Source organism: Galleria mellonella, unplaced genomic scaffold, assembly GCF_026898425.1.
Source record: "Galleria mellonella isolate WM207_F2 unplaced genomic scaffold, CSIRO_AGI_GalMel_v1 utg64, whole genome shotgun sequence".
Classification (NCBI taxonomy): Eukaryota; Metazoa; Arthropoda; class Insecta; order Lepidoptera; family Pyralidae; genus Galleria; species Galleria mellonella.
The window spans coordinates 6423096-6449433 of record NW_026442133.1 but is presented as its reverse complement, the minus strand read 5'-3'; the positions used below and the strand labels follow the sequence as shown (position 1 = coordinate 6449433).

The window sequence follows — 26338 nt, the reverse complement described above, 5'->3', positions numbered from 1 at the left end:
AATTCTTAACATGCTCCTTGCTTTGTTCTTTCGTATTCCAAAGATAGGTATCCGTTACTTGTGAGACTCAGATTTCGGATGGTTTATAATTCTAACAATAAGTACGTTGACCTACGCAATGTGGGTTTCATAAACTAATATTAAATCATTTGTTTTACAATTAATAAATAATTATAAGATGTAGGCATAACACATAGTTAATTGACAAGTCTTATTAAAAAAAAAAATTTAGACTAATAAATTCAATAAAACTTTACCGATAATAATTTGTTATTAAATTTAAAATATCAAATATAATACAATTATATTTGATATTTGAAATACATAATTTATAACTAAATTGTTTGTAAAAAAACGAAAAATAATTAATACTTTACATATTTTAATAATATAATAATAAGATTTGAGTATAATGTAAGTATTAAAGTAAGTTAGTCAAAAAAATACGATTTGGAAATCAATCCTTTTCTGTTCTGTTCGCGAAAATGAACAGGCTAAGAAACGAGACCAAATGTAAGATTGTGTTTCACAAAAAAACTGACTTCAATTGTAGCAAAACCAGATATATATTTGATTTAAAACTAAACTACTACAAACATTTTGATAAATTTTTTGTACAATCAATCTGTAAACATATGTATTCAGATAAAAAAGAATTTTCCAAATCGGTTTATAACTGACATAGTTATGGGGTAACAAAAAAAAATACTGTTCTTTTTATTTAAAGACTTATGAAAGAAAAATATGAAAATATTTTTTAAGGAAATATACAGGAATACCATTTTTGGAATGTGTATATCCATTAGTAGTAGTGAAGTGCATGTTATTAACATAAACATACGTCGTCGAACACTTCATTGTTGGAATAACAAAGACGGACGAACTACTCGTACCAAAACGACAACTGGCGAACTTTGACTGTTCTAGAATCTATATAGTTAAAAGTAACTTCTTTACATATCGATAAATATCGAAAGCTCACATTTTAAACAGGAGATTCAATCTTGTTTTGAATTAATCGTTACTAACTTTTATGTTTTAAATGTGTTGATTAATAAAAATATATTTTATATATTCCTAATAATGTAAATAAAATATTGCATTGCTCTGATTGCTCTTTATAATTAAATGTAAATGGGTCGTGAGCATACCGTTGAATAGTTCGTAGGTAAGTAAGTATGAGTAATATTCGAGATAAACTAGAATAATATGAAAGATTTATTTTCGAAAATTCTGATATTATTAATAACAACATGCGAATCTTTTATACCTAGACGCAATTTCGGCAGCGACTTTGTTAGTATGTTTTTTTTTTAAAAACACTTTCACCTCTGGGATAAAAGTCTAACTTGTATTCGCTTGTATCAAAATCTGTCGAGTTTGGTAGAGATGATGTTATCTTAAACAAAATTATATACGTGTTTATAAAATCTCTTCCTACCAGCCTTTGTTTGTGCCATGTACAAGTTGAGTGTAAATTTCTCCTAATGTACACCCTGTTTCTTAATTTCAACCAAATTTTGCCGATTTTCTGTGATATTTACATACAATATTATCAGTCCAGTGCGCTAATAATAATAAGTGTATCACTGATTACTCGAAAAATATAATGTAAATTTAGATACATACCTGGGTGTACTCTTTGCAATAATCAAATTACATGTATATCTCTCTATCACAAATGGGTTAATAAAATCAGAAAAGATAAATATACGTAAAACTCACTTATTTTTATCTCAATATAACAGAACAGGTAGGTTTATAATTTTGTTAGTTTTGGTATACGAGTATATGGTATATTCTGGTAGAGTTAATACGTGGTTTTTTTTTTATTGATGATAATGGAATGGTAACCCCATCTGTGTTTTCGGTATACACTGGTGAGGCACCAGTGAGAGATGATAGATAAGCATGAAAGCAGATCAGTTAGCCAATCGTAACGAATGCAACAAGTATTAATCACGATGGTTTCCAAGAGGAACCGCGTAGAGGTCGACCTGACAGGGTTTGCTAGCAATAGGACCATTAGTCCCCATCAATAACAATCCCTCCTCCCCTCTCCCTCGGAGATCGGGTAAAGTTGTTCAATTTCACGAACATTACCCCAATTTAACGTGGCTACGTAATATGCGCGAGTACAATTACTTATTCTGAGTATATCTGTAATATATACAATCGTCATAAAAATATATGACATAGTATTTATAGTATATAGGTGCTGGAGAAGGATGGAGAAAATTAGCTGGAGGGATCGAATTAGCAATGAGGAGGTCCTGCTTAGGGTTAAGGAAAAAAGACAAATTATTAGAACTATTGAGGACAGAAGGGGAAAAATGTTGGGACACTTGATACGACACGACGAACTTATGAACATTATAATAGAAGGTAAGATAGAAGGAAGAAGGGGAAGAGGGAGACCGAGACATAGTTACATCAGGCAGATCAAGGAAGGAGTTGGTGTCGTGTCGTATCAAGAGGTGAAGAGACTCGCTGAAAATCGTAGTGAGTGGCAAGAGCTCCACCGACAAGAGCGCAGCTCTTAAATGAATAGATAGATAGATAGTATTTATTTACGTAATATTATAAGTACCTATGGTTTAGTACCTAGAGTTTAAGTACTTACATACGTAAACTCGTACGTACTTAGTTATTTTCTGGGTGAACGTATTGGAAGACTGTAAAGCTCATCCGGTTGATAAAACAAATAAATAAGTTATCTACTTATTTCCCTTTAATATATAAAATTCTTATTTTTTTTTTTGTATTTATTTTTATATTTTTCATATATTTTTTGGTGATGAACTGAACCCACTAATATTTACCTAATTTACCTGACTGCATGACTTGTATGTAGAAATTTTCAATCTTATGAATACTGTCATAGGTTTCATTTTATACCCATTATAACTCACTTTATTGTCTGAAACGAGCCACGAATACCGGATTAGGGATGATGGGTGTAATATTTCAAGAATTGAGAGGTCAATTTTTGATGCTTACTCTCATTTATAGAAAAAGCTGATAGGACGTTTTCGGTACAGATTCAATAGCTGAGTAAAATCATGTAAAACTAAGAATGGAATAGTATCTGTAAATGTAGAGTTTTATTGTTGTCATCGATTTACGTAAACGATAAAGCAATGTGATCATGACCATGATTATGGAAGAGCTAAAGGTAATTTTGTTCCATTTAACAACGTTCAATCAACGCGGCCTGAAGCGCATCTGGCGTAAGAGTGGACCAATCAGAAGCATGCGCGGGAGCACATCTGTCGAGCGGAGCACGCCTGCACGTTTTTTGCTTCTTTTGTAGTTGCTTTTTGTTGTAGAATGGTTAAATAAAATGGGACATTGAATATTTTTTATTTAGTAGTGGTAGTACTATGGTTGTCTATCTACTGATTGTAAAAAAAAATAACACCAGGTCCCTTATGAAATAAACGGAGAGAATGTATGTCAAAGACCACTATACTTACATACTCGTATATTAATTACTCGATCGATATTTTTAACTCCTTTCTCCCATAATAATCACAAAGTCTCCTATATCCTTCCATTTTTATATTGTACAGTTTACATCTATTTCGTTGTCTTTCATTTACATTTTTTCACGAGTTCGAATCATCCTCTTATCCTATCATAGTTTTGATCATAGTAAATCTTAGGCAATTGAACGTTATTATATCAAGCTCGTATTATTTTTAAGTAGGTGTATTATTAAACAGGTTAGTCTAGCAGCTTACTTGTTTTGTATAATACATATACAAACTCTGTTAGAGGTTTATTAAATTAAAAATCAAGTTAGTTGAATAATAAACTTTTTGCTGCTGCTTATACGTCTCAATATAAAACAGCGTAGATGTTTTTTTCTACATCTTCAAATATACAGGAAACATGAATAATGCAACAGACATACTCCATCATAGTTAATGAGGTCATTCATTAACTCTACGAGTGCCATGCACTCGGCTTTTGTGCTATGTACATCTGGTCGCTGGAAGGCCACTTATTCCATGTCGAGCTTCATTATCACAAACTGGGTCAAGAATTACAGTGATCCCGTAAACTAGTACAAGTATTGCAGAAGTGGTTGATGTACGAGTAGAATACTGAAAAAACAAAGGAATAGATTCCTTTATAATATAATAACGCTTCTATTTTAGAATATTTTGCTTAACCCAATTATATTATTATGCCTCATAAGGATATTTATGTCGGATTGTTGAAACCGCATTGTTTGTTTCTTATAATCTTTATAATGTTTCTGTGATATAATCACTGACTAAACCTATTTTATTTCAATTTATATAATCGAGACTTATTCATAATTTAATTAATGTGTATTTAAGAGTCATTCATTTCTGTTAATAAATTAATCATCTTATGTACTCTAACTACACGTAAAACTTTTTGTTTGTAAATTGTTTCAATGTCGTATTCTACAAGATTTTTTATTTTCCTGTAATAAAAACATTTATTCAACTATAGAAAACAAGCGAATTTTGTTTCTGTTAAACTTTCCGTTAGACACATTTCTTGAAGCATTTCCCCTCTGGTAGTTAAAAATAGTCTGGATTTAGCTTAATCTGACACATTCCCAACACCATTCTTTTTAGTAATATATAATTTAGCTTTGTAAAATAAAATCAGGCACTTTCATTGTGACAAAATTAATATGGAACTAATGTGGAAACGTTGAAAATGATAGTCAAATAGACAGAATACAATAATAATAATAATACATAATACGGTAATCACTTACTATCAGGTGAACCGCTTTCACAAAAAAAAGATCTAATGTCTGAAATAGTCTGTATAGCTACATCACTTTAATTAGTTATTGTCATAATTCTCGTAGACTACAATAACTACAACAACTGGTTACGATTTTAAATAGTGATCACTAACCACCATGCCCCGTTTTACTGAGTTCAAATTTGAACTAAATAAAATTGTCTGCGAATCAAGCGATTTGACACATCTTCGGTAAACGATTTACCAGCTTCCTTGTTGGCATTACAATTAGTAAGGTTTAGGAAGCTATTGATTGACAATCAATACAATCACAATCATTTACCATAACGATAGACTAGTCTGTTGAAAATTAAGGCTAGTACTCAGCCTCAACTCACTTATTGCTGCATTAGATTCAAATCTGGGTGGGCGGATAGTCAATTGGTTAAAATTAAGTTTATATTTTACTCGTACTGCATTATACAAGCATGGGTAAATGGATTATTAATGACGAGTTCTAACAGTCACATTGCTAGCAATATACCCTATCAGATCGTCCTTCGCGCAGCATTATTTCTCACTGGTGCCCCGCAAGCTTATATCAAAAGTGCAGGCGAGGTAATCAATTCATTTTCACTCGTAAAAAAAATATATATAACGGCAAGCCGAATCTTATATTTAGTATCAACTTTATTTTATATTTTCCTTTATGTCATGATTTTTTAAATTTATGTATTAACGCACAAAACGGATGGATATTGGCGTACCTGTATAAATACAATTGATTCGAGGAGTCTTAATAATAGCAATAAAAATTAAAACAATATTTAGCAAGGGGTTTCATAGTTGCATATCTAATAATACTAAAAATCGATCTTAAAATTCGTTGTGTTTTATCTTGATACACCATCTAGTAACAATAGCTAGTATACAATAATACAATGTTATAGGCATTCCATACTATGGAGGAAGCCTATGTTCAGCAGTGGACAGATAATGGCTACAATGATGATGATGATACGCATTCTGGTACGACTATATTTGTATTTATTACAATTCCCTAATTAATAAAGGAAAGTAACGTTTGACTGTTTTTTCGCAGGGTCAGTGTCGTGTGAGGACGAGACGATAGGACCCATATTTATGAAGGAACCCCCAAATCGAGTTGACTTCAGTAACACGACCGGTGCCGTAGTGGAATGTGCTGCCCGAGGATCCCCCGCTCCCGACGTCATTTGGGTCCGAGCTGATGGAACTGCTGTCGGAGATGTCCCCGGATTACGACAGGTTCGTACAACCACGACCTATGCAACGAAAAATTTACGTGTATATACATATGTACTTTACGGATAACTACAATTTGATGACCTCGTGAAGTTGTGATGGGCACGTTGCTTTGCGTAAACAAAGTCCCGAGCCCGATTCCAATTTCTTTCGGGCCAATTTAGAAAACGAATTTTTCTAAACTGTTTCGAGTCTGACTGATTTCATGATTTACTTATACGAGTGAAATGTTTTGTAAGTATATATTTTAATTTTACACGTAACAAAAACTTTTATTATTTGACTTTAAATATTCAGCACAATACCCAATTATCTGTGACCATACTAAAATTACAGGTCAAAAAACTGATCTAGTCAATTAGACTAGACTATGATGTACTTACTTCTTTCTCTTTTACCTAAAGATCCTGTTATTCAGATAATATTAGGGTCTTTAGGGTATACATAATTTTTAAATACTAATAAAAAACTTTATAAGGTACATATAATTATAATTAAGGAGCACTTAATTGCGCTAATAATAATAATGGTGCTAGGTCAGTTGTAAAAATAGCAGTTGTTTATATAATTAATTTGTCATTGCAGCTATAAAACTAACCATTTGTACCAATCTAAGAGTCTCGAAGTTTTAGAGGCCTCATTTAAAAGCGAATCACGTGTTCCAACTTTTATGTTTACACATACTAACAGTGGAGAACTAACCATTATTAACGGTGATGATGGAGTTAACCTGTGGGACTTCAACTAATAAATAGATCATTCTCACAACGTGTTGGTATTACAACAGATTGATAAAATGATTAATTTTATGGTTTGGGTTGAAACTTATTTACATCGTGTCAAAAACTTATATAGTTTTTGACACGATGTAAATGAGTTCCTACTGATACTGTTTGTTTAATACTTTTCGGTACCTTAACGTTATTAATTACAACAAAATTACGTGCATACCTGCCATAATTAGTTGTTATTAATTATAACATGTATAACATGAAAAGAACATATTATTTTATAAATTAAATCTTATTCATATTAGAAATGTAAAAGTTTGCTGTTTGTTATCTGTTAATTGTGAATTGTATAATTGAAAAAAAAAATTAGTATTTGGAAAGCAAAAAGATAAGGATACTTTTATCCTGGTCAACTAATATATTTCTGTACGGCAGACAAAATCGCGAGTAAAATATAAATAACATATATATAAGTAGCAATAATATAAATAAACTCATACCTCAAATCATAAGTCAACTTTCTTTGAAGTATTAACATAAATAACAAGTTCAAAGTCTTGTAAAGCAACACGTTACCATTATTTTTGTTTCAAAATAATTTATGACGGACAACACAAGCACGTTCCTTGTCACGACTTTGTCACAACCGCATAATGAAATATGTACGAGTGTATAAATGACTCCGGGTTCAATTCTCGATCGGATGTACGTGTAGTTATTGTCTCCTGTCTGAAATATAATAGACACAACATTTTGGTATCAGTTACTTTGAAACTCACGATCAATTATGTCTTTCAAACCAAGTACTGAAGATAATTTTTGTCATTTTTATTGAAACCTAAGTATAAGAAAAATAGATAGCTCTGAAAGGTGGACGATATGACATTTTTCCTTATCACAATGCAAGAAAGCGGTTAGAACAATTACTGTACTAGAAAGGGTGTATGGTATAATATGTTTCGTGAGAGTGATTTCGCATATATAATAGAGTAATTAGTTAAAATGAAATAATTTAAGTGTTCCACATAAAAGTCTGACATCAATTGTGACGAAATCAGTTATTTTCATTTCAAAACTAAAGTACTAAACTGATTTTGATAAAAGTTCTATTGTACTGATTTTTAAGTATATTCTTGTACATAAAAAAATCCCAAATCGATTTATGAGGACGGAGTTATGAGGTAAAAAATATAAAGAAAATATACGTGCAACCGAATTAAGAATCTCTTTTCTATTTGACATAGGTTGAAAATATTACATAGATAATAATAATATATATTAAATATGTTCTGTAAAGGGATTCATGTAGTTATTTATGTACTATGTGCAATCGTGAATAAACTGTAAAGTATCTACAAATAATTTACCAATTAATATTTTCATCGCCAGGTCTTGCCGAATGGTAACCTCGTATTTCCTCCGTTCCGTGCTGAGGATTATCGTCAAGAGGTTCATGCCCAAGTGTACGCTTGTTTAGCTAGAAATCCAGTTGGTACCATCCACTCCCGAGATGTTAACGTACGAGCTGGTAAGTTCAATAATTTTGTTTATTAATTTTCACTTCATTGACGTATTTTATTAGGTTTTTATAAACAATAAGTTAACAAAATACGTATAAGTGAAGTATCTACCTAAGTAAAATTCACAAAATGTGGAGATACTAATCCAATCTTGAATTTATTTTAAAAGAAAACTCTTTCTAATTAGAGAAATATTTAACTAGATTTAAGAAAGTTGTAAAGTATATTATATTTAAAGTAATCTATTAAACATCAAAATGCTTAAATTCTGACAAAATTTGAATATAAATATATAATTAAATAAGCCCGTTCAATTATATATTTTTTTATATCAAATAATGTTAAAGAAAAAATTTTTACTCCAAAAATTGAAAACTTTTAGATTTGTAAATTAATTAATAACACTAGTTAAGTACCTAATAAGAGTTAGTACACATTATGTAAGTGTATAATCACTACTATTTTTAATGTTTTTTTTTAATTAGTTACCGAATGTATATTTTCGTTTTGCTGTGTGATCCCAGCATAGAATAGGCCCACCCCTTCCTTTCCCGTGGGTGTCGTAAAAGCCGACTAAGGGAGGGCGAGGGATGGGCAGTAGCATCCATCTTAAAACATCTCTAAAGCCTGACTGCGGTTGCCAATCCGCCTGCCAACAGTGTGTCAAATACTGGCAAAACCCCCCAAGGGGGATGAACAGTATATGATATATATTTTCGTTTTATTTTAAATATAATAATATAAAAATAGTGGTGATTACGCTTGCTGTGATTTTCAAGTTAGTTTAAAAAAATACTAATTGCCGACTCTTTACGTTAATTATTATTATATGAAAAACCAGACAGTGAACAACAGATCAATTTGGAAAATGTTATTTTTTCAAAATCTGTCAACAATTAAGAAAAGACCCTAAAACAATTTTATGTAAACGTATTTTTAATTTATGTATACGTATTCGTAAGTACCAAATTCAAATAAATATATTTCGTTTATATTACGAGTATTATGTAAAAACCTATGACCAATATATAAAGAAACACTATGTTCATCTATTTACATATAAATACTATAGTAACAGTATAGACAGCGTATTAGTTATAAATTGTAATAATAAATGTATATACCTAGATATTTTCATTTCAGTTTTTGAAATTGGTTTATTAACATGTAAAATGGTCGATTAGTTGTCACAGAACGGCGCCCTTTATGAGCAAAGGGCCAGGTCAAATGGGGTTAATTGTTTAATCAGAAGACGCGAGACGAACTATCGAAATGAAAATTAATCGATTATTTTAGTTATATGACTCCAGCGGCGCCAGATTGACTATAGGTATATAGAACTGTTGTATCGTATGCACAGTAAGGCTACGATATCTATCCGAGTACAGAACCAGAATACGAAATACATCCCAGTAAACTCTTCACAGCTGCATTGGAATTTTTTTTCAAATTTTGGACTGGAAATGATATGGTATAAACGTCAATGGTGAATACATCACTCACCTTTCATTTGCCGTTGACATAGTAATCATGGCGCAATCAAATGTATATACCTGGGACAAGTTGTCCGAATGGATTAATCCAACTTCGACCGAGAGGTCAATCGACGAATCCAACTCAGCTTGGCAACGTTCGGAAAACTACGCCACGTCTTTTTATCCAAAATACCTCAGTTTGAGGACGGAAGTTCTTTAACCAGTGCGTGTTGCCAGTGATAACTTATGGAGCCGAAACATAGTCCTACACGATTACCCATATGCAAAAGCTTTAAATTACTCAGTGAGCTATGGCTATACTCGGACTTTCTTTGCGTGATAGAATCCAAAACGAAGATATTCGCAAAAGAACAAAAATAACCGACATAGCCTGAAGGACAAGCAAGCTAAAGTGGCAATGGGCTGGTCACAGCTCTAAGATCTGACATCCGATGAAGAAGAAATGTTCTTGAGTGGCGACTTCATACGAGCAAACGCAGTATATGACGACCCCTCACTAGATTAAGTGATGATCTCAAATGCATTGTAAGGAGTCAGTGGACTCAAGTAGCTCAGGACCGTTCCTTATAGCGGTCTATGGAAGAGGCCTATGTCCAGTAGTTAGCGGATAATGACTGAAATGATGATGATATTTTATGAGAAGGATATAGATTTGTTTTTATCCCGGTCAATAAGCATATCTCGGTTACGTGGACGAAGTTGGGGGTAAAAGTTAGTATTCAATAATGATTCATATTTCCATACCTTTTGTAAACAGTGCATGTGATATTTATGTTCGTTGTCTGGTTTTCTCTTAGTAGGCGATATACCTAATTGACATAAAAAATATACAAATAAATATGTATTTCAAATGTGACCATAAAAAGAAAAAAAAATTATGGAATTATTACACATATTTTTAAACAAATTAAACTTTGATTCACATATTAAATTGAAAATACATATTTATATTATATTTTAAAACTTCCTGCTGAGTTGTAGATAAAGATGAAATTATATTTTTTAATAATTAAAAAAAAATGTGTTTTTTCAAGAATTTTCAAAACATTTTAAAAATTATTCTAAACTAAATTTTATTTGCAGTATAAATTATTGTTGTTGTTTCCTTAGGTTGGTTGGCCAATATAATTTAATAGGTAGTTTTTATTGCTTTTATTGTGTAGGTAAATATGTTAATGATAAAATAAATTGACAATCATTTCATTTATGAATATCAGTGGTTGCGCAGCACTATGATACTGATGTCAACAAGGAGTATGTTATAATGGGGAATAGTATCGTGCTAAAATGTCAGGTTCCATCCTTCGTCGCTGATTTCATAGACGTATTGTCTTGGCACACCGATGAGAACGAAGATTTCATTCCTGGCGAAAACTACGGTCAATTTCAAAACCACATTAATACTAGTTTGCGATCCTTCCAAATGAATATTCCTTTCCCCTACCCCCCTTATTTTCTCTTTATATGAGCATATAAAAATCTCCTATAATAACAACATCAATATTTCGCAGTGGTGCAGCAGCAGTATGAATCAGAAGTAAATAACGAATACGTAATTCGTGGAAATTCTGCTATTCTGAAATGCTCTATTCCATCATTCGTAGCAGACTTTGTAAGTGTCATATCTTGGCACGATGATTTAGAAAACTCTTTCACTATTGAAGGATCAAAGGAAGGAGATGGTACAAAAAAAAAAGTGAAATTTATAAATCCGTTATCCTTCCTATTATTAAACACCAATCCATCTCGTCAGTGTCAATATTTGTATTGCAGTCGTAACTCAATACTACGAAGCTGAAGTAGTCTCAGAGTATGTCATTCGAGGAAACACAGCTGTACTAAAGTGTAACATACCATCTTTCGTTGCTGACTTCGTTAAAGTGGAGGCTTGGGTTGATTCGGATAAAGGAGAATATTTGCTTACCGATAATATCGGTATATGATTTTGTCATATTAATAAATATATCCTTATCCTTAGATTTCGTTCCCTATTATATACGGTGCCACCTATTCCTTAATACTGTATTTTAAACGTTCGCTTTACAGTAGTAAATCAATTCTACGAAGCCGAGATTCTCACTGAATATGTTATAAGAGGAAACGCTGCTGTATTAAAATGTTCTATACCATCTTTTGTTGCGGATTTTGTAAAAGTAGAGGCTTGGATTGATGAAGAAGGGACCGTGATTAGTCATTCAAAGGACCTCGGTAAAAATAGTGTCGCCAAATGTTATTTTACATACCTGCTTCCTGTACTTATCTTATATCCTTACTACTCAAATCTGTCATTCCTTATAAGCAGTTATTTATTATTCTACAGTCGTGTCGCAGTATTACGTGACCGAAGCCGAAAATGAGTACGTGATTAGAGGGAATACTGCTATTGTCCACTGCAAGATTCCATCTTTTGTTAGCGACTTCGTACGTGTGGAAGCATGGTTAATAGATGATGGTGAAATACTCACAATTAATAATACAAAAACATCTAATGGTACTCTTTCTAAAAACTTTAATTAAAATATTCACATCCTTCATATTGTCCTTACTCCCAGGTTGTCAATGCTACTTTAAATTACACACAAATTATCTTTAGTGGTATCACAACCATATGAAGCTGAAGCGGACAACGAGTACGTTATTCGTGGTAATGCAGCTATAATGAAATGCGAAGTACCCAGTTTTGTCTCCGATTTTGTATCTGTTGAAATGTGGATGGACAGTGATGGAGGCACATACCATCATGGAAACAATGAGGGTAACTCCTCAAAGTAGACTAATATTCCTATTCCAAAGTTCCATCATAATATTTTTGTCACAGCGGTCCTTCAAATATATGAGGCTAGAGTCAATGATGAATTTGTCTTGAAGGGAAATACAGCTATATTGAAATGCATAGTTCCTTCCTTCGTTGCTGATTTTGTTCAGATCATAGCATGGGTTATGGACAACGATACTATTACTGCTGAAGAACACAGAAATACAGATTCCGGTAGTAAACAATTATATTTAAGTCATATATAAGGTTCTATTTCCTGAATTCTCAAATCCCAAAATTCTATTGATTTTATTTAATTAGCCGATAGTTGTTTTGTATATCTACAGTGGTGCACCAACATTATGAACCTCGTGTCATCGATGAAGATGTTTTACGTGGCAACTCGGCAATCGTTAAATGTATTATCCCATCATTCGTGGCAGATTATGTTCATGTTGTGGAATGGGTGACTAACGAAGAGTCCCTCTCTGCGTTTTCGTTGAATAGCTCCGGCGACAATTACGGTAATCGAGCGCCCGCGCGACCCCAATTGTTCCTATCCGCTCTCCGCTAAGTCCCTGAGGTTCCATTTGGACATATTCAGATGTACTTTTAATGGATGTACAAAATTTCAGCTGTCAACCAATTCTACGAATCACAGGTGTATGATATATATGTAATAAGGGGTAATGCTGCCGTGTTCAAATGCCACATTCCTTCGTTTGTATCCGATCATGTGCAAGTAACTTCTTGGCACGATACTGAAGGCGGAGAGTATTTACTAAACGAGAACTACGGTATCGTTAAGGATTATAATATTATTCGTTCTTCACATCCCTCTCCATCCATTTCATTTACGTTATCTTATATAAGTCAATATTTTCAGTTGTTTCTCAAGCTTATACAGTTAATTTGGTCGAAGAAAACGTTTTAAGAGGAAATACTGCTATTTTGAAATGTCTTATTCCAAGTTTTGTATCTGAATACGTATTAGTTGCCTCATGGATAATATCTGAAGATGATAACAATGTCGAAATTACCGCCAATGATACGCGAAATACAGAGGGTACCTAAAAATGTCATAGCATTATATAAGTTACAATTCCTAAATTCCTTCTAAATCCATTTGGTACAAAATTTATTTGCTAAAAGCAACATTCATATTGCAGTAGTGTCACAAGCTTACACAGTCAATCTTATGGAAGAAAGTGTATTGCGGGGGAACGCTGCTATATTGAAATGTCATATTTCCACCTTCGTCACAGAATATGTAAGCGTCTCTTCTTGGATAGTATCTGAAGAAGGAACAGATCAATTGGAAATTAATGCAGAATCAAGTCATGATTTGGGTATCTATGTAGTAGTAACTCGGATTTTTATGACCCAATTTCCTCAATTATTCCTAACTTTCTATTCGTCACAAATTTTGTATTGTCTTTCCAGTTGTTTCTCAGGCATATACAGTAAACTTAATGGAAGAAAATGTTCTACGAGGGAATTCAGCAATAGTTAAATGCCATATACCAAGTTTTGTAACTGAATACGTGACTGTTTCATCTTGGATAATTTCTGAAAGCGATGTTGATGAAATAGAAATTAAAATAAATGAATCCTTGACATTAGGTATTTTACAAATAAACAACATTTCAGTATGGTATATCCTACAGCATCCTTAACATCCTCGTAAAAATGCTCAATTATCTTTAGTTATCCATTTCAGTGGCGTCTCAATCATATACGGTAAATTTGTGGGAAGAAAACGTCTTACGCGGAAATGCTGCTATATTAAAATGTCACATACCAAGCTTTGTCACCGAGTATGTCACAGTCACTTCCTGGATTATCTCAGAGGGGGACAATGATAAGGGCGAGATAAATTTAGACTCTGATTTAAATTTAGGTACCTAGTATTGAAATAACTCCCATGCACATTCCTTCCGGAACTTCCTATCTCATCTGCAAATGCATTGCACTTCAAAGTCTTGGTACAATAACTTCAAATAGGGTTTAATGTATGTATTGTTGTGTATTTTTAAACAACCATTTATTCGATTATTTCAGTTGTATCACAATCTTATGATGTGAAGTTTTGGGAAGAATATGTTTTGCGGGGTAATGCGGTCATTTTGAAATGTCAAATTCCAAGTTTTGTATCAGAATATGTTTCGGTAACTTCCTGGATAATTTCCGAAGATGATAATACACAGGAAGTAAAAATTGATGAGTCTTCAGATTTAGGTATTCCACTCTATAAAACTATCCCGATTAGATCCTCTTCCTTTTTATCCCGCTCTGTTCCAACTAGTTGTGAGTACTTCATCAATCTTTACTAGATTATGACGAAACGAAATCTAAAAAATCTTTGGGGTGTATTTGATGATTCGAATTCTAAATCTGTTTCAGTTGTTTCTCAGGCATACGCCGTTAATCTAATGGAGGAGTACGTTTTACGGGGTAACGCTGCTATTTTGAAATGTCATATACCAAGCTTCGTCTCAGAGTACGTCACTGTCATTTCATGGATCATCAGCGAGGATAGCGAGGTGCTTGAGATCAAACTAGATTCCGCCAATAACTTAGACGGTATAAACCTTACAGTTGTAATTTGCCATATACTTTTGGCCTCTATCCAACTTCATAAATCCTTGAATGTAGGGCTTAGGGTTGTGTTCCTTATTTTTGGGTTCCTATAGCTCCACGGGTCTAACGACCTACCTATCCTTACTTCCTCCTTCCTTAGGTTAATGCATGCAATGACTTTTATAAGTAAATGCAACCTTAAGTTGCTTTGCCATAAATATAATTGATTTAAATTGAGAGTTTACATTTTATTTTTTTTAATTATATTCTGTTGGCAGAAGATACAATTATTATTTTTTTGTATACAGAGGGGAAATATTTAGTACTACCATCTGGTGAATTACATATCAGAGATGTTGGTCCCGAGGATGGATACAAATCGTATCAGTGCCGAACTAAACATAGACTTACTGGCGAAACACGCTTGTCGGCTACTAAAGGAAGATTAGTCATCACTGGTAAGTAAACTTAGCTCGTTTTAGCAATTCCATTCGTATTACAAATTCATTTTATACAGTAATTAATTAACAGTAAATGTTACTTTTACCTTAAAATTGTTCAAAAAAGAATATACTACCTATTTATAATATACAAAGTGAATATATTTAATACAGTGAGTTTGTAGTGCAATGATATAAATGACTGTGAAAAATATATTTAAATAAATAAATTGTTACTTTCTTACAATTAAAATCATTGCCTTGATATTATGCTGGATAATAATTAATATATATATAGGAATAGTTACTAGGGAAAATATAAATTTCACAGTCTTTCTTTTCTATCAATTTACAGTATTTATTAAAAATAAGCTTAGCAGAATACTTTTCTTTTTTAATGATTTACAGTTTCTACTATTCTAATTTAAACTACTATCAGTATATTATAATCTGGATTTTATTTATATGGAATGACTTAAAAAAATTATGATGTAGATATTCTGCTTTGCCATCATGGTATTTATTCTATCTCTTATAATAACAATAATTGAAAATTATTATCATTGATGGAATCCTGGTCGATTTTGAAAATGTTTTTAAATTTAATAGAATAAGTACCTACTAATTGACAGCGTAATTGTTTTCATGAAGTTTATGGATATATATATATAGACCTACACCATAAACTTTGTGTAAAAGTGTAAACTTGCCTGAATGTTGGGATAGGGTACCCTGCAGGGTCTTTACTCGTCACTCTTAATACGATACTTTATAAGATAAATCGCCATAGAGAAAGTAGGGGTCTGTCAGGTTACTTATATGTAGTGCACATTTTCTGACGTTTTGTGTCCATTCTCCAAATCCACCTTCTCCCAACATGCGCAGAGCCTGTGGGCCGAGTACCTCCCAAGTTCCCTAGCGCGATGACAACAAGCGGATTCCAGTTTATGGTGGACTCCAGTCTCGCAGTACTTTGCACTGCGCAGGCTTACCCTGCACCACTATACCGGTAAGAATTCTTAAATTATCGACGTTATGCACATATTTCATCAGTGTGAATAGGGTGCGTATCAAATAATTTGTCCATAGTACTAGGCGACATCATATTTTTAACAGCATCAATATTCTGATTATTATGTCCTGCAAAGGCTTTCTCTGTCTCTATAACATTTTCTTATATCAAATCCTATGTATTTTGAAAATAATTCTAGAACCGGTGGGCCGAGTTCCTCCTAAATTTGCAAGTGTACTAACTGGAACTATGTTCGAAGTTAAGAAAAATGAATCTTATGCGTTGCAGTGCCCTGCACAAGCATTCCCAACCCCACTATTCAGGTAAATAATAAATAACAAAATGATCTTTTTAATAATAACTTTTTATAGAACCTGTCGGTCGTGTTCCGCCAAAATTTGCTTCTGTTGTTATGGGAACAATGATTGGAATTAAGAAAAATGATCCTTTTACATTACAATGTCCCGCGCAGGCGTTTCCAGTCCCACTTTTCAGGTATCTTTGTAATATATACATAGTATTGAATTTATCAAACAATGATGACTTATTATAGTTGTATTATGTCTTATGTGTATTGAGTAATAATAGTTGTTAGTGTTTTCTCAAATTTACCTCCAATATGTAAAAATAATGTATTTTTACTACAGAGCCCTTGGGGAAAGTATCACCAAAATTTCCGTCTCTTGAAAAAAGTAGACTTTTCAGTTTTAATGCAAATCAAACAATATCGATATTGTGTTCTGCGCAAGCTTTCCCTATCCCAGTATTTAGGTAAGACACAAGATATACTTACTATACATATATACATATGTACATTTTTCACTAATTCTCATAAGATTCCAATGTTATTTCCATAGAACCGATGGGAAGAGTATCACCAAAATTTCCCACGGGAGATATTAGTAGAACATTCATAGCAAATACTGGTGATGACGTACCTTTGCTTTGTCCTGCACAAGGATTTCCCGCTCCATTATTTAGGTAATTTTTAATTTGTCTGTAACAGAACCAATGGGGAAAGTCTCTCCAAAATTTCCATCGATTGAAACTGGACGCAGCTTTACTTTTACTTGGAATTCGTGTGTGACAATGCTTTGTCCAGCACAAGCATTTCCAATTCCAATGTTCAGGTATTGTTATTCATGTTACTCTTGTGTTCTTAGAGCCAGTTGGGCGAGTTTCGCCTAAATTTCCTTCGATGGATAGCTCAAGAAGTTTCAGCAGTTTGCTTAGCACCAGTTTAACGCTATTATGTCCGGCACAAGCTTTCCCGGTCCCATTATTCAGGTAAATTTCTAAACGAATAATGATAGCTATTTTTTCATAGAACCTGTCGGTCGTGTTTCACCTAAATTCACTAGCGGGGATAAAAGTCGCGCATTTGATGCTAAAAGAGACGACAACGTTACAATATTATGTCCTGCTCAAGCATATCCTACTCCAATTTTCAGGTATATATATCCTGAGACTATATTTTACAATAGAATTATACGTAACATTCTTTTTCTATAGAACCCGTGGGTAGTGCTGCCCCTAAGGTTGCTACTAAAATGATCGATATTATCGAAGGTTCATCCAATGGTACAATAACAGTACTTTGTCCAGCACAAGCTCACCCTATACCAATATTCAGGTAATAGATTATTTGAGTATTATAAAATTGACGCTATTTTGGGATTATTATCTTCAGAGCCTGTAGGAAGAGTCCCGCCAAAGTTCCCTACTTTGGATAATGTTAGGGGCTTTAATACATTTGTTAACGCAAGCGTGACGCTACTGTGTCCTGCTCAAGCTTTTAGTAGAACATTCATAGCAAATACTGGTGATGACGTACCTTTGCTTTGTCCTGCACAAGGATTTCCCGCTCCATTATTTAGGTAATTTTTAATTTGTCTGTAACAGAACCAATGGGGAAAGTCTCTCCAAAATTTCCATCGATTGAAACTGGACGCAGCTTTACTTTTACTTGGAATTCGTGTGTGACAATGCTTTGTCCAGCACAAGCATTTCCAATTCCAATGTTCAGGTATTGTTATTCATGTTACTCTTGTGTTCTTAGAGCCAGTTGGGCGAGTTTCGCCTAAATTTCCTTCGATGGATAGCTCAAGAAGTTTCAGCAGTTTGCTTAGCACCAGTTTAACGCTATTATGTCCGGCACAAGCTTTCCCGGTCCCATTATTCAGGTAAATTTCTAAACGAATAATGATAGCTATTTTTTCATAGAACCTGTCGGTCGTGTTTCACCTAAATTCACTAGCGGGGATAAAAGTCGCGCATTTGATGCTAAAAGAGACGACAACGTTACAATATTATGTCCTGCTCAAGCATATCCTACTCCAATTTTCAGGTATATATATCCTGAGACTATATTTTACAATAGAATTATACGTAACATTCTTTTTCTATAGAACCCGTGGGTAGTGCTGCCCCTAAGGTTGCTACTAAAATGATCGATATTATCGAAGGTTCATCCAATGGTACAATAACAGTACTTTGTCCAGCACAAGCTCACCCTATACCAATATTCAGGTAATAGATTATTTGAGTATTATAAAATTGACGCTATTTTGGGATTATTATCTTCAGAGCCTGTAGGAAGAGTCCCGCCAAAGTTCCCTACTTTGGATAATGTTAGGGGCTTTAATACATTTGTTAACGCAAGCGTGACGCTACTGTGTCCTGCTCAAGCTTTTCCAGTGCCCTTATACAGGTAATAAATAAGGGTATTATTACTTTTAATAATTTTCTTCTAGAGCCAATTAATAGCGCCCCACCCAAAGTTCCAACTAAAACTATAGAATTTGTGGAATTTGCAAGGGATTTCAACGTAACTTTACTTTGTCTGGCGCAAGCATTTCCAGTCCCAGTATTTAGGTGAGTTTCAACGAGTATATAGGTAAATACAATTTGTTTTAGAGCCTGTTGGTTCCAAATCTCCTACTTTTTCTATGGATTTCAAAATGGCATGGTATGTTAAGGACGTTATGCAAGGCTTTGCATTATTATGCCCAGCGCAGGGATATCCAGCACCTATATTCAGGTACTATATGCTCTAATTAATCATCAATTTTAGAACCAATAGGATCCAAAAGTCCTTCGTTTTCAAGTGGGTCTAAACTGCAATGGTTTGAAATTCAAGCCAATGAGGATTTTGCCCTATTATGTCCAGCCCAGGGATTCCCAGTTCCACTGTTTAGGTGAGAATTATTAATATTTATAATATATTACAGAGCCCATCGGTTCGAAGCCACCCACGTTTTCCACAGACGACAGATTAGCATGGTTTATTAGACCAATACAACAAACATTAGCATTGTTTTGTCCAGCCCAAGGTTACCCTATTCCTGTATACAGGTATTTTAATTGCTAATATTATTAATTTCTTAATTCTAGAGCCCATAGGAACGAAGTCGCCTTCCTTTTCAACTGATAACAAATTTTCTTGGTATATGAGGAAAATTGGTCAAAGTTTAAACATACTATGCCCAGCTCAAGGTTTTCCTGTACCGCTATTCAGGTGAATAAATATGCCTATTTTTCCATTTTAGAACCTGTAGGATCGAAATCTCCCACATTTTCAAATGACGTACAATTCTCAGGAATAGTGCGTAGAACTGAGCAAGACTTCGCTCTTTTTTGTCAAGCCCAAGCATTTCCTGTCCCAATGTTCAGGTAAGAAAAGTAAGTTTATAAACTTCAACTATTTCGATCAAATTGTCACAGAGCCTATCGGATCAAAGGCGCCGTCATTTTCATTGGAATTCAAAAGCACTACGGTTACAAAACTGGCCGTACAAGCAATAACATTACTATGCCAAGCTCAAGCTCACCCCCCTCCTTTATTCAAGTGAGTGCACAATACTTAGATGTTTATTTCTTGGGTTTAGAACCAGTTACTGCTCGAGCTCCGGCATTCCCCACATCCGCATCATCTTATAATTACAATATAGAAGCGTCCTCTGGTGGTTCAATGCTTTGCCAAGCGCAAGGATATCCTCAACCGAAATTCAGGTAGGATGAGACGTTAAGAGTACATATTTCATTTTAGAACCCGTTGGTGCAAAAGCACCTTCCTTCTCTACTGACTCCAAAGGCAGTATATTTATCAGAGAAATTGGACAAGGTTTTGCACTTCTCTGCCAGGCACAAGCATTTCCTACTCCTATTTTTAGGTAAGTCAATAAAAAATATTTCCATTTTTCTTATACAGAGCCAGTGGGTTCCAAGCCGCCGACATTTTCTACAGATTTTACGTTATCAGCAGTAACAAGATATAGAGGTCAAAGTTTTGCAATGATGTGCCAAGCCCAGGCTTTCCCTATCCCATTTTTCAGGCAAGTGCCCTTATTGTATTATTTTACTAGTCTATTCTTACTGAAATATTTCTGATATTGCCTACTATGAAGCGATTATTGAATACTGTTTCACAATATTTGTATATCTGTAGTAATATAGTAATTCGGCTAATATAGCTACATACTCGTATATTATTTTATACAGAGCCTGTTGGATTTAAAGTCCCTACTTTCTCGAGTGAATCAACCTTGTCATCTATTAAAAGACATGAAAATCAAAGTTTTGTCTTACTATGTCAAGCTCAAGCATATCCAGTACCAGTTTTCAGGCAAGTTCTCTTTCATATTTTTGATATAATTTCTTCTATGAGATATCTAATAGTCTCCAATTTTATAGAACCAGTTGGCGCAAAATCTCCTACATTTTCGACTGAGTCTATGGGTAGTATATTTAGAAAACGTATTGGACAAAGCTTTGCTCTACTCTGTCAAGCTCAAAGCTATCCTGCTCCAAATTTCAGGCAAGTGTAGTATTTGAATGATATAAATAAAAGTTACTAATTTTTTAACTACAGAACCAGTTGGCTTCAAAACACCTACTTTCTCAAACGACGCCCGCAGTATTACTTTTATAAGAACTATTAATCAAAGCTTTGGATTATTATGCCAAGCTCAAGCTTTTCCGATACCAACATTCAGGCAAGTTTAACTATCATTAAACATACCTAGTTATTCGTTTAAAATTTACCGGATCTTCAAAGAATATTAAAAATGTTCCTATAGAACCAATCACAAGTTCAGCGCCAAGTATTACTGCAACATCAAAAGCTGCTGTACATTATCCTCAAAAACATTCAGTGGCATTTGTCTGCCCTGCGCAGGGATATCCCATACCGATATCAAGGTGCGTTTCTATTAAATCTCGCATATTGCAGAACCAACAAATAAAATTGCTCCGCGAAGTGATAAAAGTAGAAAATTCGAAGGTGGTGAAATTTTTCTAGTCTCTGAAGCAGAATCTGTTTATCTTACCTGTGATGTAACGGGTTTCCCTGCACCCCGGTTTAGGTAAGTTTCAAATATTGATATTATACGATCTGCTAATCACTACCGCCGCGAGGTACAGCACGTGTTTGTCATCTAAAAAGGTAAGCCCTTGATCTATAGTTAAAACGTCTTATTTAAATAAAAAAAAAAAAAACTCACTTTTTACCATCGATTTGAGAGCTTTAGTCTTGTATTTCACCTAAGAGTCGTCCCTGTCATTACAGAGCCAACAAATAAAATTGCCCCTAGAAAAGAGTCTACTAAACTTTTTGAAGGTTGGGAAGTTTTCTTCGTGCCGCAAAAAGATGTGGCTTATATGACATGTCAAGTTTCTGCTTTCCCATCGCCTTTATTTAGGTGAGTGTTAAAGGATAGTTGTTGATTGTCGGTTTTTATTCCAGAGCCGACTGGTAGGACCGGGCCAAAAGGGACAGGCGATGGCCTCAATCGTCTTGTAGGTCGAAATAATAATAGTCTCGCACTACTTTGTGAAGTCCAAGCTTTCCCTGCTCCTTTAATGAGGTACTGTTGTTAATTCTTTATGGCCGGTCGTCGGCATCTCACGCATTCATTTATCACGAGCACACCATATCATTCCAATGTACTGATGTGAGTTGTTATTGCAGTCTGTTGCGGCGGTGGGCCCGCCCACACGTGACATGAAGGCGTGACGAACCGCGGCCGGCCGCGTGCCTCTATTACCATCCCCAGCCAAAGTAACGATTGAGCAGCGTAGACACCTGGTAAGTGTCAGGGTGTTCTTGCTTTATACAGCCGCTTCTAATCTTTACTTTGTGCTTTTTAAAAAAAAACGGCTACAGTTAACATAATTTATTGGATATTAAATACAACCTAAGTTCCAATTGATGTGGTAGTTCTGTATTTTTAGATTGTAGGTAGTTTTGTTTGACTTACATATTTGAATCATATGAATGGCGTGAGAAAATTATATGATGATTATTGCGATGGGCTGCATTTATGTTTCTTCTTAAAATTTTGCAATCTTAGAAGACTTTATTTTTCTAAAAACAAAGGGCAGTGTCTCGAAAAGTTATTTTGTTGTTGTTTCGTGATTGACGGCTCTAGTTGGAATATAGAAAATAATTTCCCCCTTTTTAATTTATAAACGCAATACCAGCTTTAATTAATATAAATCAATAATTTATTTTGCCTCTGATTGTAATATTAATAGAACATTACCTAAACTTATTCTCTCTTGTTTCAGATGGTATAAATTTATTGACGGATCGACACGTAAACAACCAGTAACACTTAATGATAGAGTAAAACAAGTGTCTGGTACCTTGATCATTAAAGAGGCAAAAGTTGAGGACTCCGGAAAGTATCTTTGTGTTGTAAACAATTCTGTAGGAGGTGAGTTGAATAATTATTTTAGCTATATGAGATATTTTACGCAAGTAACCTTGAAGTACGCAAATTATATCTATTTAACATGTATTTCAGGCGAATCAGTAGAAACTGTTTTGACTGTAACCGCTCCCCTCAAAGCTGCTGTTGAGCCAGCGACACAAACTGTAGATTTTGGACGACCCGCTGTATTCACTTGCAAATATGAAGGCAACCCCATTAAAACTGTTACTTGGTTAAAGGACGGCAAGGACATGAACCATCATGATGCTGTTTTGAGGTTATACTATTTAAATATTATAACGTAATTAAATGTTACGTAAACTTTGACACGCACCGAAATAAATTATAGATGCTTTTTGTTGTATATATGTTAATCATAAGCATTTTTTACGAAAAAATTTTGCGTAGAAATACGGTAACTAGCCAGGGAGAAGAATATACCTACTTATGTTATTATGTTGATAACTAGAAGTAATCAAGTCTGATCTTAAATCGATTAACCACCAATAACTAAAAATACAAAACTAATGAACCTGGGTTACAAACGAAAGATACGATATAAATACAATCAAATTTAAATGTATGTATAATGGTATTAATTTACAGAATCGAATCGGTCAAGAAAGAGGACAAGGGCATGTATCAGTGTTTTATTCGGAATGACCAGGAGAGTGCCGGTGCTAGCGCTGAACTGAAACTTGGAGGACGATGTGAGTATATACCATAATTATATGAGTCAGTATAAATTTGTTTCTTTATACCTACACCTATTATATATTTATATGTTTATTAAATTTGAGTTTTAAATAAAGTACTAGGTGTGGTACAGCACAACAGACAGGCGCATCGTCATATACAATTTAGAGACTCCTAATTAAGAGCATTAATGTTGTATGTACCATTATGTGCATATATCTACTATTTTTACTATTAAAAAATTTCATTGAAGGATTAACGAAATATCTATTTTATTACTCTTAAAATAAATTTCAATGAATTTGTCAGTAGAAATCTAAACATTGTCATATTTTGCATTATATAGATTTTAAAAAGATTTTTTTACCAATATTTTAATATAAATAATATTGTACAATTCTGGTTTTAATTCGTGATCACAGTACTCTTGATCATTGAAAAATATATAAAACTTTATATTTTAATTTGATATGATAGGTGATCTTGTTTTTCCAAACTTGCTATAATGTATTCGTAACCTTCATAAATGAAAATTATAACTTAATATGTCATTTAGAAACGGAGACCCGAGAAAACATTTTAATTCATTATTTGAGCCTAGATTTGCATAGAACTTTTAAAATTTCAGTCGAACCGCCTCAAATTCGTCACAGCTTCGGCGAGCAAACCCTCCGGTCCGGTCCTTCGCTGCGGCTGAAATGCATCGCATCCGGCAATCCGACTCCCGATATCACGTGGTTCCTCGACGGCGACAAACTGTCCAGCGGTGAACGGCTGCAAATCGGACAATTTGTCACAGCTGATGGAAATGTTGAATCGCACCTTAACATCTCCTCAGTTCAGACCAACGACGGTGGATTGTACTCGTGTGTGGCACTAAGCAAGGTATTCTATCTTACTTTTAATATATTAAAATACAATTTCTTTCTATTACAGGATTAAAGTGATACTAAGCATTTTCACTAATTTGGAAAACGACAAAAAATTTTAGTATCCTAAAATAACACGGAGCGTTCAGTTGCCAAATTAGCGCAGGAAATTCAGAATATTTTGTCTTTTTTAAATAGTTGTATAACGAAATTTCTATCCTAATATATTCTATAGCTGAATAGATTCTTAGTTTTATGTACCGCTAACGATTTTAATTTTATCCTGTATAAACTAGCTGACTTATCAGGCTTCATTTGTCCTGTGTAAATTTCAAATTTCATGGGTAATAAGGATATTTATTTATTTCATTTTTATTAATCAAATTTACAAATATTTACGTAAATTATGTTTCTCATAAAAATATACTTAAATAGTAGTTGAAAATATTTCAAAATTAGTTTTTAAATTAAAATAACTGATTTTGCTACTATTGAAATATATTTTTTTTTACTACTGAACCGATTTTGATGAAATGTCTATACGACCAATATGTAGGTAAATGTAGCAAAAAGTGTAAATAAGCATGAGTATATAGTTATTATGAAAGTAAAAAGCTTGCCAAATCCGTCTAGCAGATATTAATAAAAACACCTAGTAACGAACACTATCATTATCATCATATTTATCATATATGCCGTTATCTGTCCACTGCTGAACATAGGCCTATGTAACGAACACTATATAAGTTTTATTTATATGGTTAAATTGAGTTATTCTACGTGACTGATTTATATCTAATTCGCTAAAGAAATAATGTATAAAATGACATAAACAGAAACATCGAGAAGTGTCTCTCTACAAAATGGAATTTTGTAAACTTTCAGGTCGGCAGCGCTTCACACTCAGCTCGCGTTAACGTTTATGGTCTGCCTTACATCCGCCCTATGAAGAAACGCCCAGTTGTTGCCGGTGATACCCTCATCGCCCACTGCCCCGTCGCCGGATATCCCATCGATTCTATTGTGTGGGAGCGAGATGGCCGGTCAGTTTCAATTTATGAAATTTACAAATTATATAATTCTTGTAGCATCATAGGAAATGCAGACAATTTTTACTGTTCAGTTTTTTTTTTAATATTATTCTGTGACATCTATAAATTTTATAATACAGGCGAAAATCATAAGTAAAATACACACGGTGAAAAGCACACTTGCCTTACACACACTTTTGGTAAAAAGTGAGTTTTCTCTTTTAATCTTTTTCTTGACAATCGTAACGAAAATACACAAAATCGATTTATGTATTAAATCGATTTATATAGCTTTTTAACTATTGTGTTATAAGTACGTACAGATCCTACATATATAAATTATACAATTGTGTCAGTGCAATATTATGGTACACTTCAGCCATGCACGCTTTTCTTTTAACCCCTTACAAACGAAGTACATTTATGACCTCTATTAGATATATAGATAAAACGAAATATATAAAACGAAATATGACA

The 26338-nt window shown here is 33.7% G+C and overlaps 1 protein-coding gene across 1 annotated transcript in view; it reads left to right on the top strand.

Annotated features, from left to right (window-relative positions):
* The window catches only part of LOC113512373 (cell adhesion molecule Dscam2), a 73832-nt gene that overhangs the window by 17866 nt on the left and 29628 nt on the right, over positions 1–26338 (top strand). The window contains 10 exon segments of the mRNA XM_052900115.1: positions 5837–6021; positions 8139–8277; positions 11277–11447; positions 15409–15558; positions 16752–16875; positions 23120–23268; positions 23359–23542; positions 23872–23975; positions 24590–24846; positions 25716–25873. Of these exon segments, the coding sequence (XP_052756075.1) occupies positions 5837–6021; positions 8139–8277; positions 11277–11447; positions 15409–15558; positions 16752–16875; positions 23120–23268; positions 23359–23542; positions 23872–23975; positions 24590–24846; positions 25716–25873 (1621 nt within the window).